Below are 20511 nucleotides of genomic sequence, written 5' to 3'. Positions count from 1 at the left end.
CAGTTAGTATGTCGCCAGTTAGTATGTCGTCAGTTAGTATGTCGCCAGTTAGTCTGTCGTCAGTTAGTATGTCGTCAGTTAGTATGTCGCCAGTTAGTATCTCGTCAGTTAGTATGTCGTCAGTTAGTATGTCGCCAGTTAGTATGTCGTCAGTTAGTATGTCGCCAGTTAGTCTGTCGTCAGTTAGTATGTCGCCAGTTAGTATGTCGTCAGTTAGTATGTCGCCAGTTAGTATGTCGTCAGTTAGTATGTCGCCAGTTAGTATGTCGTCAGTTAGTATGTCGCCAGTTAGTCTGTCGTCAGTTAGTATGTCGTCAGTTAGTATGTCGCCAGTTAGTATCTCGTCAGTTAGTATGTCGTCAGTTAGTATGTCGCCAGTTAGTATGTCGTCAGTTAGTATGTCGCCAGTTAGTCTGTCGTCAGTTAGTATGTCGTCAGTTAGTATGTCGCCAGTTAGTATCTCGTCAGTTAGTATGTCGTCAGTTAGTATGTCGCCAGTTAGTATGTCGTCAGTTAGTATGTCGCCAGTTAGTATGTCGTCAGTTAGTATGTCGCCAGTTAGTATGTCGTCAGTTAGTATGTCGCCAGTTAGTATGTCGTCAGTTAGTATGTCGTCAGTCATTATGTCGCCAGTTAGTATGTCGTCAGTTAGTATGTCAGACAAAGTATTACAAGAATATTAGGCAAACTTTATGACCTTCTTGTTTTAGACGCTTTTTGTCAGGTTTAAGGATATATACTTAGTTCAGGGAAAAAATAGAGATGTAGAATATGCGTTGCTGAGCTTACAACTGGCGAAAATGAAAACACTGGAAAATCTCTCAGTGAGAACATCATGCCTGACTGTTTAATATTGGGTTGATGTGACCTTTAAGGCCGACATTGTATAATGTATACTCCTAGATTTTATATAAACTAAGTTTTTGTGTTTTTACTTCTCTCCCATTTCTCCACACCAGCAGGCAACTTTTTGAGATAATATTTTGCTAACCTCGCTAGCTGGCCCAATTATTTCCATAAAAAAATTATCACTGAAAATATCGTTTAGTGTTGGCAGACTGAGTATTTATGGCGTGTGTCAAGGCGTAAGGCAATCCACTACCCGGATTGGCTAGGGTTATCCGGCCTCAGAAAAAGAATAGACGAAGACCTGGGAAAGAGTTTGATACGTTCAAGACTATTTATTCAAATAGATTTTGATTATCTTCTTAAAAAGGTGCGTACAGTGTGCAACCAACATAAGGTTTAAAAGTTATGTCAACTACTTAAGTTGGAGATAAAGTTTTCAAAATTGAGACTGAAATCAACACGACACTGTGGTGCATCTAATATATATCTTGCGCTAAGTGTTAACATAAAAAAGAACAGATAATCGCAATCAAAAACTTTCTAAATACAAAGAAATGTCAATTTAGTAAATATTGTTAAACAAAACTGAGGCAAGTGTGACCAAGACGGTGGCGAATATTTCATACGTTACTGCATTGCTGGTGGAAACATCTTTGTTGCACATGTCAGTTTCACAACATTTAGTCTGAAAAAATTAGTTAATTTCTAAGCAATAAAAATGATCATTCTATAAATAACTAGCTGTATTTATACTAAGACCAAGGAGGTTAAAACTAACTGTCTCAGATGTTAAGTTAATTTGAAAAATTATTTTATTCGACAGTGTGAATGCAGTGCAATAACAGTCAATGGCATTTTCTCTCTTTTTTGCATCTCAATTCGTGCGGTGAAACGATGCATGAATTGGACAAATTATTATAATTGCCTCAGTATAAACAACAGATGACATTTTTAGCCTAAATAAAACGTTTTCAAATGTTTCGGCGACTAAGTTTGAATGTAAATTCTTTGCATTTGGACGTGAAACCATTAGCATCACAGGGTGATCATGAGATCAGAGGAAATTAAATAGCCAAAAAATCGAGACGTTGGATTAAGATTGAACTAAATGCGTACGCAGATGTTCTAGCAGATCCGAAAAAATGTTTTACAGTATCACTGGACAAGTTAACACTGAAAAAATCCTCCAAAAACGAAGTTCTCAAGATCGTACAAAAACAACTTGCATTAGAGACGGAAGAAGAAGGTTTTAAAACGAGAATTGCTGATCACTTTGATAGGGGTTCAACGAGAAAAATAAAAGTGGTTCAAAATGTAATGGACGCGCAAGAATGGTTTGGGATTTAATCCAAAAAAGAATTAAAACCCAAATATTTGCAGAAACGCACAAACCTTTAAATTTGGCGTCTAGTGAAACAGAAATGTTGTTTGCAAATAAAAATCTCTTGGAAGACATTGATGATGAAGAAACACAGAGTGGAGAAAGTGCGCAAGATTGTCCCACTGCTTTTGAGGTTAATCCCCTAGAACCCCTACCAACCGTGAAACGTCGAAGACAAATTCTTTATCATCATAGATCATTGCATTTATTGTTTCCTCTAACAAACTTCTTTAAAAGAAATCTCTTTTTCTCTTTCGCGATGCTTTAAAAAAATGTTGATAGAAAGAGCACTCCTTTATGATGGCTGTTGGTATGAAATGATTGAGCTTGTTAGTGCAATGCAATGAATTTGTCTTAAATATTCTGTCTGTCTCAGTGTTTACGCTAATGATTAATTTCTTTTAATTGTTCGACTCCATATTACGACTTGTTGTTGATGTTGTTGAACTAATCGTTCAGGATGAATTTTTCGCCTTAGAATATTAGTTTGTCTTAATATAAATACGGCTAATTTTATAGCTAGTAACATTATACATAAGACAAAACATGGAAAATGCACGACAATATTTGGTATTTCAATCAAAATCGTGCATTTTTAACACGAAATCACCCCGTTTGACAAACAGAAACGGGATTATTAAAATAGAGATTAGAATAGTTACGGAGGTAAAGTTTTTAATTAAAAGTTGGAGAAGTGAAAAAAGGGTTTTCTTGTTTTTAAAAATAATTTTTAATGCTGATAGAGGATGCAGACTTACATTACAACTCTTGACTGTTACTCCTGCCCCTTCTGGTATGTTCTCTTCAAAAAGTTGACACCATTTGACACACGAAGAGCTGTGAGTACAACCAAAGACTTCTTGGTGTGTGGTGATTGAATGACCAAGTGCTGTTACTGTCATTGACAGAGATGAAGCAAAACACCTGTCTAAATATTTTTCGCATGCCCTCTGTGTTGTCTGATTTTGAGCTTGGGTCATCTCGTTGCATTTTAAACTATTTGCTATATAATAAAGAAAAACGTGTGCTGAATTTATTAGCTCTTTGTAACACTTTAAATCTATGTATGCTGGCGAGAGGGGTGAGAGTCGATTAAAATCTCCCATTTAGAAGTTGCCATAGTAACAGTGCTGCTAAGTGTGGTCAAAGAAGAGATAAATCTGCTTTTTAGCATTAGCTCTATAATAATAGTCGTATTCCGTCTGTCTGTTTGTGCGTCGAAAGCGACTTGTGTTAGCCACGCACGTTTTTTAAACTGAACAAAAAGTGTAAGAAAATGTCAAATTTAGTTTTTCAAAAGCTTTTTGTAGGGAGGAGCATTTACATCAAACTCAGGCCGTAGAAATGCACAAATTATTGTTAAATATATGAATTTTACGAGAAAGCGGCGTAACACTACTTCCGATAAACTATACTATAAAAAATAAAAAAAAGTAGTTTACACTGCTTTCGTGTATATTTCCAGGGACCATGACTACTCTATAGTAATTTAATAACAGATGCGCGAAATAATTTCATTAACAGATGCGCGAAATATTATTATTAACAGATGGGTTAAATATTTTTATTAACAGATGCGCGAAATAATTACGTCAGCTAATTCCCGTGGATTGTTCCACGGGTTAACGACTTTATTAATAATTTTCTGCATTGCTCCAAAAGGCAATATTATAAAGAGTAATTATTCTCTTACAATTGTCAACGGTAAAAACACGTATTCTCAAAATTATGATGTCAGAAAATTTTTACTATTGCTGATCATTTTTTCATTTTTTATAATATTTCTAAAAAGTTTTGTTAACCCTATTCGGTTCGGGGGTTTTCGAACATAATATGACTTAACATATTTTCCGTTTTTACATAGAGCGCATGAAAAGTTGCCAAAAATTACCCGGAAATCCGTTTTTTCGATTATCGTTAAATTCGAAAAAATTGGGAAACCAGATTTATCAGGTGTCCAAAACAAGCAAAATGATTCTTCTTGATGAAACAAAGTCGTGTTGTAAGTTTCAGGTTTTAAGGGTTTCATAGAGATTTTTAAGGGTAGTTTCGAGTAATAGCCAATATCAAAGCATCTAAAAAAAAAAACGATTCATATTTTGTTAAAAAAATCAATTTTATTGAAACTTCAAAATATTCATTGATTTAATGGGTGTGACAATAAATATCTGTGGAATATAATGTTTCATATTTATACCTTATCATATCTTACCTTATCTTATCATATTTATTTTAATTATGTAATTGCTAGAGAGTGTGAAACATACCCGCTTTTATTCACACAAACTCAGTTATTACCTTCTTCGTTAATTCTGCTATATCTCTCTTAAGGCTTAAATACTGGTCAATTTTGCCCGTGATTTAGTCTGTTAGTAGCTGTTAATAGCTGTTAGTATCTTTAGTATTAATCGCTGTTATACGATCACTTTTTTTAATTTAATGATTTAAAGCAAATTGACATTACAATTTTATTCGACTTGCATGCATTTGTCAAAATCACCAAAATGCTTGGCTTTTACTGGCAGTTATGCCATTGCATTAGCATCAGACCTGAAATAAAGCAATAGGAAGCAATGCGAAATAATTAGCAGGTAATCAAAACTGCATTTTGCAGACCAAATTAACATTTTTAATATGCAGGTCCGTAAAATACAATCTAGATTCTTTAATTATATAAAAGAGAAATTCAACCTCCACGAAAACTGGAAAAAGCAGGTTTTATTTTGGTTTGAATTATGTCTTAACGTCATGATTTGAATTTTTAAGCTACATGTAAATCTGAAACTTAGTTACGTAGCCAGTCTCTGTTTTGTAGCTTAAGTGCTAGTTTTAGCTATAGCTATATAGATATATGTGAAAATCGCACTAGCTATACATACATATTTAGCACACTAGTTAGTTAGCTCTTTATCCAGTGTATTGCTGTCATGAGCTTATATTTTTAATCATAAGTTTAACCACAGTGGCTTCTAATACTGGAAGACTCAAAAAAAGATGCCACTATCTCTAACTATATAAAAATAGCTACTTTTTTTCTGTGCAAGCTGTTTTGTTACACCAGCATAGAGCTTGATTATATAAGATGGATTAACCCATTTATAATTAAGTTAACCAGCTGGCATGAAATAGACCACTATTAAAAATTTATTGACATTATAAAAAGTAGGCCAACTTTCTCCAACTCAGGATGAGTTGAAACGGTGAGTTGACTCGATTCATATAATATCACTTAGCAAGCCAGTGTCAGGTTGAAAAAGCAAAAACATGCATATTGCAAGATAAAACAAAAAAGAAAAAAACATGTTATGTAATACATTTCTTATCAGTTTTATTTTGTCCAAAAATAAGGATTTTCTGTATTAATTGTATTGCTGGTTTGTTACCTATTCTTTTACAAACAGAGAACAGGATATATAGATCATTTCCTGGGTTGACTTTTCGAATAAAAAATGATTTTTTCAAGCGGGTTAATCTGCCAACTGAGCAAATACGGAGCTAACCTGCATCAGGTAGCTCCGTATTTGCGATACACAATACATTTGTTAGCATAGAAAAGTTGGATTCAGCAACCGATGTGCAAAATTTGTTCTTTTTTTTTTTGGAATAAAACACTTGAAACTTTTCTTAGTAAACACTTTGTAATTAGGATGCCATAAGAAAAGTAAAGTTTGCAATCAAAGGGCATTTTTATAAAAATTTACAGTTTGAATATTTTGACAGAAATATGTTTTATTTTTCTTTATATAATTTTTCAGTAATGGAATGTTTATATCACACAAACATTTTCATCATTTTTTGTAGAATTTATTTCTGCACATTTTCTGGAACATAATTTTGCAGATATAGGGTCAAAATAATTAAAAAAAACATTATCCGAAAATGTCTTCTTATTTATAATAACCTTAGTATAATGTAAAAGACAGAAGATTTGAAAAATTTCTACTTTTGCAGATGATAAAAAGTAATGCAATATACAATGTATACATTGTTGTAAAAAAGGAAAAGAAAGAAAATATTGAAGACAAACTTTTATATATTTTTAAAGAATCCATCAATAAAATTCTTAAATCAGACCCAAACTATGCTTAAGGAAAAATGACTCTATCTTAAAATGATAATACAAAAATATTAGAGGTCTTGCCACAATTTAATTGTTTGCTCAGATTTTCTAATTTCGTCATTTTTTTACTATTTTATTAAAGTTTTGTTCTCTTCAATTTTATTTTATTAAAATTTATATAATTGTTGCACAGTCATTCTAAAAGTGACTTAAATCCGGCTTTTTGAAAAGAATATAATTATATGCTTTATATTTTGCTGAACATTTTCTACAATTTTACTTTCAAACGAATTATTTTGCTGTCACAATTTTCGGTTCTAATATAAGATATATAACTTTTGCGAGAATGCTTCAAAATTTCCAAAATAATAAGAATCTCAATATTTGAAGCTTGCAAAAGCTGATTCTCTTAAAGTTGGTACCATATGGTTATATCACAGCATTTTTTATTACAAGTTTTTTCACTGCATTTTATTCCACGAAAAAGAAAATAGGATAGCCTATCGTTGAACGTCAGAAGGAAACACCAATTTATATTTTTTATGGGAGAAGAACTCTAAAAAGGTGTAGCTAGCCAACTATATACTTTCCAGACGAAGCTGTAAGTTTCACCTGGCTTACTAAAAAATCATTTTCTACAACATGAATAAACATTTGCATAGCATGCAGTAACTTTCACTTAGCTAGCTAGTAGCACAGTAATGTTAGCTAGCTAGAAGCCTCCTCCCTTCATCCTTCAGCCTGGTTAGTGGGTGGGCCACATGTGTGTAACACTAAAAGTTAGCTATCTAAAGAATGGTCAAATACAAACAGTAATTGTTGTTAAAAGAGAGAGCCGAATTATGTTCTTGGTAGACATGGATAGCCCCTAATATCTGCTTTAATTTCAGTCACGACATTATTTCGATCGTTCGTCTCTCCCGCCGTCATGTTTGTTTACATTTAAATGCTAAACACAATCTTTCACGGAAAAACATAGATCTCTAATAATAGGCCAATCAAAATCCATCACGTGACCAGGCGGGTCCAGAGCTACTTTCGAGTTTATCTCAAAGAGCTCTGGGGTCGAGAATAAACCAACCCATATACAGATAAAACTTTCAGATTTGCAAATGGTGGTAAGAATAGTTATTATAAAAAAAATATCTCAAAAAAAATTATTCCTCTTTAATTTTAAACTCACGTTGCTTTTGTTTAGTTTAACATAATTTTCATTTTTGGAAAAATCTTAGGCTAAACTTTCTTATGAACTACAATTCTTCTTAAAAAAAACTGTAAAATTTTACGTAGATAGCTGCAATAACTTTATTCCACCGTGAATGCACACAACTTAAAAACCTTCATTATTGAATACAACCAATAGTTTGTTTTACCCTTTTAAGCAATTCATTAAAATCTTTAAACTTTGTTAAAACAAGAAGTTAAAATAAATGAGGAGATACAACTAAGCGGTATCCATTTAAATTCAATTCAAATATCTATCGTGTATTGTGCGTTACGTTGAAACCATAGTTAATAGTGTTTTTTCTATTAACTATGTTGAAACCAATTCTCTGCGCCACATTTGCTGCACCCCATATGGACAACTAAACGAATATTTAAACGGCGTATCCCTGTTCCGACTTCCTCGGTTAAAAACAAAATAGCGGCTATAAATATAAAATTCTCTTGAACCAAATGGAAAGTCTTTAGCAAAAAGAAACTGAAAAATAAAATCGGATTTACATCAAAGCATAAAAAAGAAATAGAGGCATAAGTTTAATTTATTGAGCGCCAAAATACCATTCTATTTAATCACTAATTGCGCCACATATAGTTTAGATAAAAAAGATAGGTTACAAGTGAATAAAGGAAAAAAATATTGTAAAGAAGACAATTAGGCCGTGAAAAAATCCACTAAGGCAAAAAAGAAACAGGGTAGATTTAATTTTAAACTTTAATTTTGATGACGTCATCAAGCACCCGTCAATACACAAAGATTTTTTTTCACAATTTTTTCTAAGTAGTTAGGAACAATTAAAAAGATCGTTTATGAAAATTTGATGACGTCAGCAATGATTAAAAAAATATGATGGTTTATAACCAGTTTTTTCTAAAAACCACGGTCAAACTCTCATATCATATAGAATTTTGCTTGTGATGTCAAAACTTTACGTCACGCCCCAAAATTCCCGTAACTATCAGCAAAAATCTAATGATCTTTAACGCATGCGCATCATCAGTGCTATCAGTGCATTGGTGTAAAGATCAGGTGAAGTTACAGAAACAGAAATTAGGGACATTATTTGTACATCTTGGGGAATTAAATAAGAAATAATGAATATAATGAAACATTTTTAATACACGTTGACAATTGCATGATAACCGCTAATCAGAATTTAAAATGCGTCAGTAATAAGAAATGATGTTGAAAAAGTTTCCCTAGCTGTATGTATATATTATATGTATATTAAAATAATAATTTCAGTTGCTGTAACTTGAGCAGCACTGGTGTATGCTCACCAGCAAGGTTAAAAAAGTTTCTTTTCCAACGTGCGTAAAATATATATAGCTACAATCGCTACAAAAAAAAAGGCTCTCCATCCCCCCTCAGTGTTAAAAACTGCTCTTTGTGGCCAAGCAACATAACTGATTACACGTGACATACTTTTATAAACACTTATCATAGGTAATAACGGAACATACTATCTGCAAAATATCTGGCTAGCTATGTTCTTTTCCTGACTTTGCTAAACTTTCTGGTTCTTAGTTTGTGGTATAAATTTGCCAGAGGCATCACATTTTGTGGATGACTGTAGCTAGCTAAACAAGCTATATATGTGATGGGACATTTCTACAAAGCAGAATGCATGGAATCACAGTACCGATACTTACTTGAAGAAATGGAGGTAAAAATGTAAACAAACCAAGCGGACACATTAGCTGAAGGTGGGACATGGAACCTCCATGGGTGGAAGTATATTGGTGGATAATTAATAATTACAGGTTTAACTTTTTGAAAAACTTTCTGCATATTTATAACATAAACATTATAACTTTGATCTATGGCTAGATCTTTTTTTTCTGCAATTAAACTACGGATTAATTTTTATAACTGAAGCTTCAAAGGCCAAGTATTTGCGTATTTAGCATAACTTACGTAAACTATATATCATTCTTTACATTCTTTCCCGACAAATATGTTTGTTTACCAACCACGGTTTTTGTAATCATCTGCCTCTTTGTGGTTGGATGTGCTTTAATTAAAAAACTACCTTACATTATACTTTTAACATCGTTCGTTCAGCCATTCATCACGACTAAGAAATGGTAAGGCAAAGTTCTGCTGCCTAAACTAACATTCATACTTTACTTCGCAGTATGAGTGAATAAACATAAATATTAAAAAACAAACAACGCTTTGTATTTTCGTTTGTTCTTATGTAAAAGCTTACATCGGCTAAAAAGCAATTATTTTATGGGGAAAATACAATTGATGAGTTAGAATAGTCTCCTGGCAAAGCTGTAAAATTATGCCGTTGTTTTAAGAAAACGGAGTCATAATTTATATATGCTAAATTTATGTAAACAACTTTTTCTTGTTTAGGCTGGTAGAGAAAATGCAGTCAAGAGAAGCGACAAACACAATGTGGGAAAAAAGATGGAAGAACAACGATCTTCCTTGGGACATGCCCCAGGGGAGTCCATACGTAACACAATACTTTCAAGATATGGTTCAAGGAACTGTAAAAGGAAAACGTGTCTTGGTTCCTTGCTGCGGTGCAACAGTTGAAATGTTTTTGCTTTATAAGCAAAAAGTAGCAGTTGTTGGAGTTGAATTTTCCGAAGCAGCTTGTAATTACTTTTTCCAACGTTTATCTTTGGATTACACAGTTGACGCAAAAGATGGCTATACGATTTACACACACAACGAAATGCTCAAAATTTATCAGTGAGACTTCTTTTACACAGATGTTGATATGCTTGGAGGACTTTTCGATTATTGTGTGGATATTGGTGGTTTGGTATCAACAGCTGCTGAGGAGCGTCAACGTTATGTTGCACAAGTGACAAAGTTATTGGTGCCGCAAGGGCGAGTATTGTTAGAATGTTTTGAATATGATATGTCTCTCCGCAAGCAACCACCATATAGCATTCCAACTGAAACTTTAAAACAATACTTAAGTGATGTATATGAAATCAAGGAGCTTAGAAGAAACACAGAAGATGAATTGCCACGAAAATGTATAGCCCATGATAAGTTGATATACAATACTGTCCATGTTGTATATCAACTTATCAGAAAATCTGTGTGCGAATCAAAGAATGCAAAATAATATTTTCGTGAATCGTGATGGTGGAATGTGGGATAAAACTATATGTACCTTCTTCACAACATTTAAAACAAGTGTGATCACATTAAAAAAGGAACAAAATTTTTATCTTTGTAAAACTGAGAAACAATATATTAATGCTAATTATTTTATAATAAAAAAAAGTTGCTGTTTTTATATTAATAGTACCTGTATTATGTCTGTTTGTCGAGCAAAAGCAGGTCGTGCTAACCACGAACGAATTCTTTAAGTTGCAAATAACAAATGTGATATATTTTAACAAACAGAAAAGTAAACAAATCGCGAGCTTTGATTTCGATAAACAACCCACAACCCTAACCAAGCTGACGAAGGAGGATGAAATGATCAGAGCCAGGGTTACAACACAGCCCTTTTGGATGTTGTAGTGTTTAGGTTTTCAGGTGTCTTTTGTTGACTTTTTGTCTTTTTAAAGCTATCAATTTTTGTATTATTTAATTTTTATATATTTTTGCACATTTAGATATGTATATCATCACGTTGTCTAGGCATGTGTAAGTATTAGGATTACCTTAGTGTTTTCTATCCTAGCCAACATTATTATTGTTTCTTTTTGTCTTATCCTTAGCAATCTGATCTGCAACTTATGTTCTGGCTATCTAAGCTGTGGTACCTTCAGCTAAAAAGTGAATAACTCAGTTGTTTGTAGCCAAACACAGTTGGTTGTACTTCTTATGTCAAATGCAGTTTGGTAGCTACGACAATAAATGTTTGTAGCGTAACAAATCTTGTTTTTTTGGAAAAAGACATAAAAGGGCATACTGCTGTAACACGGATTTTTTACATGGCTTCCCTGTACATAGTGTTTGACCAGCCACCCCTCATAAATACTGTGAAGTTATTAGTCAAATTAATGAAAGGCTGACTGTTCTTGCCATAACTGCGTAACAACAGATTGTGCAACCTGTGTTTTTTTTCGGCTGCGAGAAAGTTACTTATTGAAAATAGCATTATATCCGTAACGTTGTATCGCTACGAACGCCTTACTGGACTTTCTGTGTACTTGTACCGAGAGGCTCAACCTGAATGTGCGGCACAGTTTAAATGCACTTAATCAATTCAACCTGCATGTTTCAACGTCGGGAAGAACTTATCGCTGTAAGCGCCCCACTAGATTTGTGACACACCGTATACCTGTATTAAAGCGCCTCTCTTGGATGCACGGTATGTTTTACCAGAACTTAAGCGATCAATTTGGCTTTACCAGAACTTAAGCGCTTCATGGATCATATCCTGTTGTCGCCCACTTTGAAACCGGTTCATTTCACTGATTTTATAATTTTAAAATAGTTCTAATGTTCAAAGGTATCCTTTCGGAAAACATCTTACTTTGACTTGCGAGGGCACTGTACTTTGTAAGGGAAACCACTTTAGAAAACAAGAAAGAAAAATTTCGCTAGAAAAATTGTAGAATGGCGTGATTTGCCATTGTCCACTGTGCAAATGTATTCGTTAAAGTACACTGATAACAGCTAATTAATAGAGCTAAAAACTCCGCATGTCGTCAGTTAGTATGTCGTCAGTTAGTATGTCGTCAGTTATTATGTCGTCAGTTAGTATGTCGTCAGTTAGTATGCCGCGAGTTAGTATATCGTCAGTTAGTATGTCGTCAGTTAGTATGTCGTCAGTTAGTATGTCAGACAAAGTATTACAAGAATTGTAAGTAAACTGACCTTCTTGTTTTAGACGCTTTTTGTCAGGTTTAAGGTTATATACTCTAAAAACAATTAGTTCAGGGAAAAAAATAGGGATTTAAAATATAAGTTGCTGAGTTTAAAACTGGCGAAAATGAAAACACTGGTAAATCTCTCAGTGAGAACATCATGTCTGACTGTTTAATATTGGGTTGATGTGACCTTTAAGGCCGACATTGTATAATGTATACTCCTGGATTTTATATAAACTAAGTTTTGTGTTTTTTAATTCTCTCCCATTTTTTAACCAGCAGGCAATTTTTTGATATAATATTTTGCTAGCCTCGCTAGCCAGCTCAATTATTTCCATAAAAAAAATTATCATTGAAAATATCGATTAGCGTTGACACACTGAGTATTTATGGCGTGTGTCAAGGCGTAAGGCATTCCACTACCCGGCTTGGCTAGGGTTATCCGGCCTCACAAAAAGAAGAGACGAAACCCTGGGAAAGAGTTTGATACGTTCAAGAAAATTTATTCAAATAAACTTTTATTATCTTCTTAAAAAGGTGCGTACAGTGTACAAGCAACATAAGGTTTAAAAGTTATGTCAACTACTTCAGTGGGAGATAAAGTTTTCAAAATTGAGACTGAAATCAACACGACACTGTGGTGAATCAAATATATATCTTGCGCTAAGTGTTAACATAAAAAGAACAGATAATCGCAATCAAAAACCTTCTAAATACAAAGAAATGTCAGTTTAGTAAATATTTTTAAACAAAACCGAGGCAAGTGTGACCAAGACGGTGGCGAATATTTCATACGTTACTTTACTGCTGGTGGGAACATCTTTGTTGCACATGTCAGTTTCACAACATTTAGTCTGAAAAAATTAAGTTAATTTCTAAGCAATAAAAATGATCATTCTATAAATAACTAGCTGTATTTATACTAAGACCAAGGAGGTTAAAACTAACCGTCTCAGACGTTAAGTTAACTTGAAAAATTATTTTATTAGACAGTGTGAATGCAGTACAATAACAGTCAATGGCATTTTTCTCTCTTTTTTGCATCTCAATTCGTGCGGTGAAATGATGCATGAATTGGACAAATTATTATAATTGCCTCAGTATAAACAACAGATGACATTTTTAGCCTAAATAAAACGTTTTCAAATGATGAATTCTTTGTTTTTTAGACGTGAAACAATTAGCATCACAGAGTGATCATGAGATCAAGGAAATTAAAGAGCCAAAAAACTCGAGACGTTGGACTAAGGTCGAACTAAATGCGTACGCAGATGTTCTAGCAGATCCAAAAAAATGTTTTACAGTATCACTGGACAAGTTAACACTGAAAAAATCCTCCAAAAACGAAGTTCTCAAGAACGTACAAAAACAACTTGCATTACAGACGGAAGAAGATGGTTTTAAAACGAGAATTGCTGATCACTTTGATAGGGGTTCAACGAGAAAAATAAAAGTGGTTCAAAATGTAATGGACGCGCAAGAATGGTTTGGGAATTAATCCAAAAAAAAATTAAAACCCAAATATTCGCAGAAACGCACAAACCTTTAAATTTGGCGTCTAGTGAAACAGAAATGTCGTTTGCAAATAAAAATCTCTTGGAAGACATTGATGATGAAGACACGCAGAGTGGAGAAACTGCGCAAGATCGTCCCACTGCTTTTGAGGTTGATCCCCTAGAACCCCTACCAATCGTGAAACGTCGAAGACAAATTCTTGATCATCATAGATCATTGCATTCATTGTTCCCTCTAACAAACTTTCATGAATGAAATCTCTTTTTCTTTTTCGCGATGCTTTAAAAAAATTTTGATAGAAAGAGCACTCCGTTATGATGGCTGTGGTATGAAATGATTGAGCTTGTTAGTGCAATGCAATGCATTCGTCTTAAATACTCTGTCTGTGTCAGTGTTTATACTAATGATTAATTTCTTTTAATTGTTCGACTCCATATTACGACTTGTTGTTGATGTTGTTGAACTAATCGTTTAGGTTGAATTTTTCGCCTTAGAATATTAGTTTGTCTTAATATAAATACGGCTAATTTTATAGCTAGTAACATTATACATAAGACAAAACATGGAAAATGCACGACAATATTTGCTATTTCAATCAAAATAGTGCATTTTTAACACGAAATCACCCCGTTTGACAAACAGAAACGGGATTATTAAAATAGAGATTAGAATAGTTAGCTACTTACGGAGGTAAAGTTTTTAATTAAAAGTTGGAGAAGTGAAAAAAGGGTTTTCTTGTTTTTAAAAATAATTTTTAATGTTGATAGAGGATGCAGACTTACAGACTGGTATGTTCTCTTCAAGAAGTTGACACCATTTGTCACACGAAGAGCTGTGAGTACAACCAAAGACCTCTTGGTGTGTGGTGATCGAATGACCAAGTGCTGTTACTGTCATTGACAGAGATGAAGCAAAACACCTGTGTTGTCTGATTATGAGCTTGAGTCATCTCGTTGCATTTTAAACTATTTGCTATATAATAAAGAAAAACATGTGCTAAATTTATTAGATCTTTGTAACACTTTAAATCTATGTATGCTGGCGAGAGGGGTGAGAGTCCAATAAAATCTCCCATTTAGAAGTTGCCATAGTAACAGTGCTGCAAAGTGCGGTCAAAGAAGAGAAAAATCTGCTTTTTAGCAGTAGCTCTATAATAATAGTCGTATTCCGTCTGTCTGTTCGTGCGTCAAAAGCGACTTGTGTTAACCACGCACGTTTTTTAAACTGAACAAAAAGTGTAAGAAAATGTCAAATTTAGTTTTTTAAAAGCTATTTGCAGGGAAGAGCATTTACATCAAACTCAGGCCGTAAAAATGCACAAATTATTGTTAAATATATGAATTTTACGAGAAAGCGGCGTAACACTACTTCCGATAAACTATACTATAAAAAATAAAAAAGTGTAGTTTAAACTGCTTTCGTGTATATTTCCAGGGACCATGACTACTCTAGAGTAATTTAATAACAGATGCGCGAAATAATTTCATTAACAGATGCGCGAAATATTATTATTAACAGATAGGTTAAATGTTTTTATTAACAGATGCGCGAAATAATTACGTCAGCTAATTCCCGTGGATTGTTCCACGGGTTAACGACTTTATTAATAATCTTCTGCATTGCTCCAAAAGGCAATATTATAAAGAGTAATTATTCTCTTACAATTGTCAACGGTAAAAACACGTATTCTCAAAAATAATGTTGTCAGAAAATTTTTACTACTGCTGATCATTTTTTCATTTTTTTATAAGATTTCTAAAAAGTTTTATTAACCCTATTCGGTCCGGGGTTTTTCGAACATAATATGACTTAACATATTTTCCGTTTTTACATAGAGCGCATGAAAAGTTGCCAAAAATTACCCGGAAATCCGTTTTTTCGATTATCGGTAAAATTCGAAAAAATTGGGAAACCAGATTTATCAGGTGTCCAAAACAAGCAAAATGATTCTTCTTGATGAAACAAAGTCGTGCTGTAAGTTTCAGGTTTTAAGGGTTTCATAGAGATTTTTAAGGGTAGTTTCAAGTAATAGCCAATATCAAAGCCACTGAAAGGCATGGGACCTAAAAATTTGTCATGCAGGTGTCAAATGATAACTATTGAAACTCAGGAAGTATCATAGCCACGTAACATAGAGTTAAGGAGTTATTAAAAAAACTTTTTGAGAGAAGCTTGTGAGCATCTTTTTACACCTAGTCAGTGCGGTCATTCTACTTTATGGCGCATGTTTGTGAAGATATCTCGAGCAGAAAATGCGTCGTATGGAAACCTACCTTTAAACGTGTATTTAGCTGCATTTTTTGCAACCATGTAGTAAAAACTTACATACCTGTACACAAAAGAATAGACAAAATCAACAAGCTGATCAAAATGTTTTCCATGCTATCGTCAGCACGTTTAAACATTCTATCTATGTGTTGTTTCAATCTTGATTTATGGACGCCTTAGGTTGCATTTTAAAACAATTTTTTAACAATTCAGATTATCAAAAAGACAGCACGAACTTCTTTATTATTAATGTTTGTAATATGAGTGATTCTGTTTAGAAACAGATTACCTGTTTTGGAAAAAAGTAACTATTCGTAAAAAATATAGCTAGCATCTAAAAAAAAAAACGATTCATATTTTGTTAAAAAAATCAATTTTATTGAAACTTCAAAATATTCATTGATTTAATGGGTGTGACAATAAATATCTGTGGAATATAATGTTTCACATTTATACCTTATTAATTTTTAATTATGTAATTGCTAGAGAGTGTGAAACATACCCGCTTTTATTCACACAAGCTCAGTTATTACTTTCTTCGTTAATTCTGCTATATCTCTCTTAAGGCTAAAATACTGGTCAATTTTGCCCGTGATTTAGTCTGTTAGTAGCTGTTAATAGCTGTTAGTATCTTTAGTATTAATCGCTGTTATACGATCACTTTTTTTAATTTAATGATTTAAAGCAAATTGACATTACAATTTTATTCGACTTGCATGCATTTGACAAAATCACCAAAATGCTTGGCTTTTACTGGCAGTTATGCCATTGCATTAGCATCAGACCTGAAATAAAGCAATAGGAAGCAATGCGAAATAATTAGCAGGTAATCAAAATTGCATTTTGCAGACCAAATTAACATTTTTGATATGCAGGTCCGTAAAATACAATCTAGATTCTTTAATTATATAAAAGAGAAATTCAACCTCCACGAAAACTGGAAAAAGCAGGTTTATTTTGGTTTGAATTATGTCTTAACGTCATGATTTGAATTTTTAAGCTACATGGAAATCTGAAACTTAGTTACGTAGCCAGTCTCTGTTTTGTAGCTTAAGTGCTAGTTTTAGCTATAGCTATATAGATATATGTGAAAATCGCACTAGCTATACATACATATTTAGCACACTAGTTAGTTAGCTCTTTATCCAGTGTATTGCTGTCATGAGCTTATATTTTTAATCATAAGTTTAACCATAGTGGCTTCTAATACTGGAAGACTCAAAAAAAGATGCCACTATCTCTAACTATATAAAAATAGCTACTTTTTTTTTGTGCAAGCTGTTTTGTTACACCAGCATAGAGCTTGATTATATAAGATGGATTAACCCATTTATAATTAAGTTAACCAGCTGGCATGAAATAGACCACTATTAAAAATTTATTGACATTATAAAAAGTAGGCCAGCTTTCTCCAACTCAGGATGAGTTGAAACGGTGAGTTGACTCGATTCATATAATATCACTTAGCAAGCCAGTGTCAGGTTGAAAAAGCAAAAACATGCATATTGCAAGATAAAACAAAAAAGAAAAAAACATGTTATGTAATACATTTCTTATCAGTTTTTTTTTGTCCAAAAATAAGGATTTTCTGTATTAATTGTATTGCTGGTTTGTTACCTATTCTTTTACAAACAGAGAACAGGATATATAGATCATTTCCTGGGTTGACTTTTCGGATAAAAAATGATTTTTTCAAGCGGGTTAATCTGCCAACTGAGCAAATACGGAGCTAACCTGCATCAGGTAGCTCCGTATTTGCGATACACAATACATTTGTTAGTATAGAAAAGTTGGATTCAGCAACCGATGTGCAAAATTTGTTCTTTTTTTTTTTGGAATAAAACACTTGAAACTTTTCTTAGTAAACACTTTGTAATTAGGATGCCATAAGAAAAGTAAAGTTTGCAATCAAAGGGCATTTTTGTAAAAATTTACAGTTTGAATATTTTGACAGAAAAATGTTTTATTTTTCTTTATATAATTTTTCAGTAATGGAATGTTTATATCACACAAACATTTTCATCATTTTTTGTAGAATTTATTTCTGCACATTTTCTGGAACATAATTTTGCAGATATAGGGTCAAAATAATTAAAAAAAACATTATCCGAAAATGTCTTCTTATTTATAATAACCTTAGTATAATGTAAAAGACAAAAGATTTGAAAATTTCTACTTTTGCAGATGATAAAAAGTAATGCAATATACAATGTATACATTGTTGTAAAAAAGGAAAAGAAAGAAAATATTGAAGACAAAGAATCCATCAATAGAATTCTTAAATCAGACCCAAACTATGCTTAAGGAAAAATAGCTATATCTTAAAATCATAATACAAAAATATTAGAGGTCTTGCCACAATTTAATTGTTTGCTCAGATTTTCTAATTTCGTCATTTTTTTACTATTTTATTAAAGTTTTGTTCTCTTCAATTTTATTTTATCAAAATTTATATAATTGTTGCACAGTCATTCTAAAAGTGACTTAAATCCGGCTTTTTGAAAAAAATATAATATATGCTTTATATTTTGCTGAACATTTTCTACAATTTTACTTTCAAACGAGTTATTTTGCTGTCACAATTTTCGGTTCTATTATAACTTTTGCAAGAATGCTTCAAAATTTCCAAAATAATAAGACTCTCAGTATTTGAAACTTGCAAAAGCTGATTCTCTTAAAGTTGGTACCATATGGTTAAATCACAGCATTTTTTATTACAAGTTTTTTCATTGCATTTTATTCCACGAAAAAGAAAATAGGATAGCCTATCGTTGAACGTCAGAAGGAAGCACCAATTTATATTTTTTATGGGAGAAGAGCTCTAAAAAGGTGTAGCTAGCCAACTATAAACTTTCCAGACGAAGCTGTAAGTTTCACCTGGCTTACTAAAAAAACATTTTCTACAACATGAATAAACATTTGCATAGCATGCAGTAACTTTCACTTAGCTAGCTAGTAGCACAGTAATGTTAGCTAGCTAGAAGCCACCTCCCTTCATCCTTCAGCCTGGCTAGTGGGTGGGCCACATGTATGTAACACTAAAAGTTAGCTATATAAAGAATGGTCAAATACAAACAGTAATTGTTGTTAAAAGAGAGAGCCGAATTATGTTCTTGGTAGACATGGATAGCCCCTAATATCTGCTTTAAATTCAGTCACGACATTATTTCGATCGTTCGTCTCTCCCGCCGTCATGTTTGTTTACATTTAAATGCTAAACACAATCTTTCACGGAAAAACATAGATCTCTAATAATAGGCCAATCAAAATCCATCACGTCTCCAGGCGGGTCCAGAGCTACTTTCGAGTTTATCTCAAAAAGCTCTGGGGTCGAGAATGAACCAACCCATATACAAATAAAACTTTCAGATTTACAAATAGATGTAAGAATAGCTAAGCTAGAGTAGTACACCCTTATGCGTACAGTTTAGGTTTTCAACGGTCAAACCCCTATTAAAAAACGCTGCTTTTAGACCCCTAAAAAAATCTGTGACGTCACAGATTTCATCATGCCTCAAATGCGTAAACAAGTCACGTGATATCCAAAAAATTTGCTGACATCATCAAAAATGACGGCACTCGACAAAACTGCTGACATCAACGTTTGAATAGAAAGGGAAATTCCCTACTCAAATTGCGACCGTTGTTAGTTGAAGTCTGAATGTACTTATAATAAAGAGAAATGAGTTGGTTCAAGAATGCAATTAGTAAATTATATAGCGCTGTCTCAGCGCCGGTAGCAGCAACTCGCGATGCTCTTGCGGATCGACTACAGAGCGTGCAAGACACTGTTAGGCATTACTATAACAGGGCGAGGGAGCAAATTGCTGGAAGGGCAACGCAGCACGATGAAATCGAGAGAGAAGCGCGAGAGGACTTTTACGATGCTGGAGACATACAAGACGAATACAGCGGAGTCGAAGACATCAAGCACATGTTCTCACAAGAGAAAAACCGATCCGAAGGCGTCGAAGACATTCAGCATATTTTTGATGAAAATGACACACAGATGTTGGAAGACGGAAATCGCGTCAAGACATGGCGGTTCAACAAGAACCTCAATCGACCATTGGCAGATGCTATCATGCGAAAAGTCACGCCCTACATAGACATGAGAGTCATGGTAGTCTACAGTTTTGCTTGCACCATCTACGAAGCAGGAGGTGGCACGGCTCCGTATCACAAGACCAAGGGAAACGAAGGATCGCTTAGGAGCCTAGCCGACATCGAGGCCTTTGTTGAAAAATGCGAAATGCAGCGATTAGATCTAGGAGATCATGAGTTTTGGCGGAAGGCGTACCTGCCACCAGAAAGAACAATCGAGACCCCAGGATCGTACGAAGGGAAAATAGTCTTCAATCATGTGCAGATCAAGATCATCTCCACAAGGGAGCCCCTGTTAGGCTGTGGACCTTTGCCA

At 33.6% G+C, this 20511-nt stretch overlaps 1 protein-coding gene and 1 long non-coding RNA gene across 2 annotated transcripts; one reads left to right on the top strand and one right to left on the bottom strand.

The window, feature by feature from the left end:
* Positions 1-9225: 9225 nt before the first annotated feature.
* On the top strand, positions 9226-10606 carry LOC130613441 (thiopurine S-methyltransferase-like). The gene is made up of 3 exons (XM_057434785.1): positions 9226-9275; positions 9877-10124; positions 10242-10606. The coding sequence occupies exons 1-3, from the start codon at positions 9226-9228 to the stop codon at positions 10604-10606; spliced, it is 663 nt and encodes a 220-aa protein (XP_057290768.1).
* A 2343-nt stretch (positions 10607-12949) lies between these two features.
* Positions 12950-16433, bottom strand: LOC130613835 (uncharacterized). The gene is made up of 3 exons (XR_008975743.1): positions 16153-16433; positions 14606-14795; positions 12950-13162 (listed from the first exon to the last, which is right to left on the bottom strand). It is a non-coding gene; the product is annotated as an uncharacterized LOC130613835 (long non-coding RNA).
* Positions 16434-20511: the final 4078 nt, after the last annotated feature.

This window comes from Hydractinia symbiolongicarpus, chromosome 11, assembly GCF_029227915.1.
Source record: "Hydractinia symbiolongicarpus strain clone_291-10 chromosome 11, HSymV2.1, whole genome shotgun sequence".
Taxonomy (NCBI): Eukaryota; Metazoa; Cnidaria; class Hydrozoa; order Anthoathecata; family Hydractiniidae; genus Hydractinia; species Hydractinia symbiolongicarpus.
The sequence above is the reverse complement of the archived record's forward strand: the minus strand, read 5'-3'. Positions and strand labels throughout refer to the sequence as shown.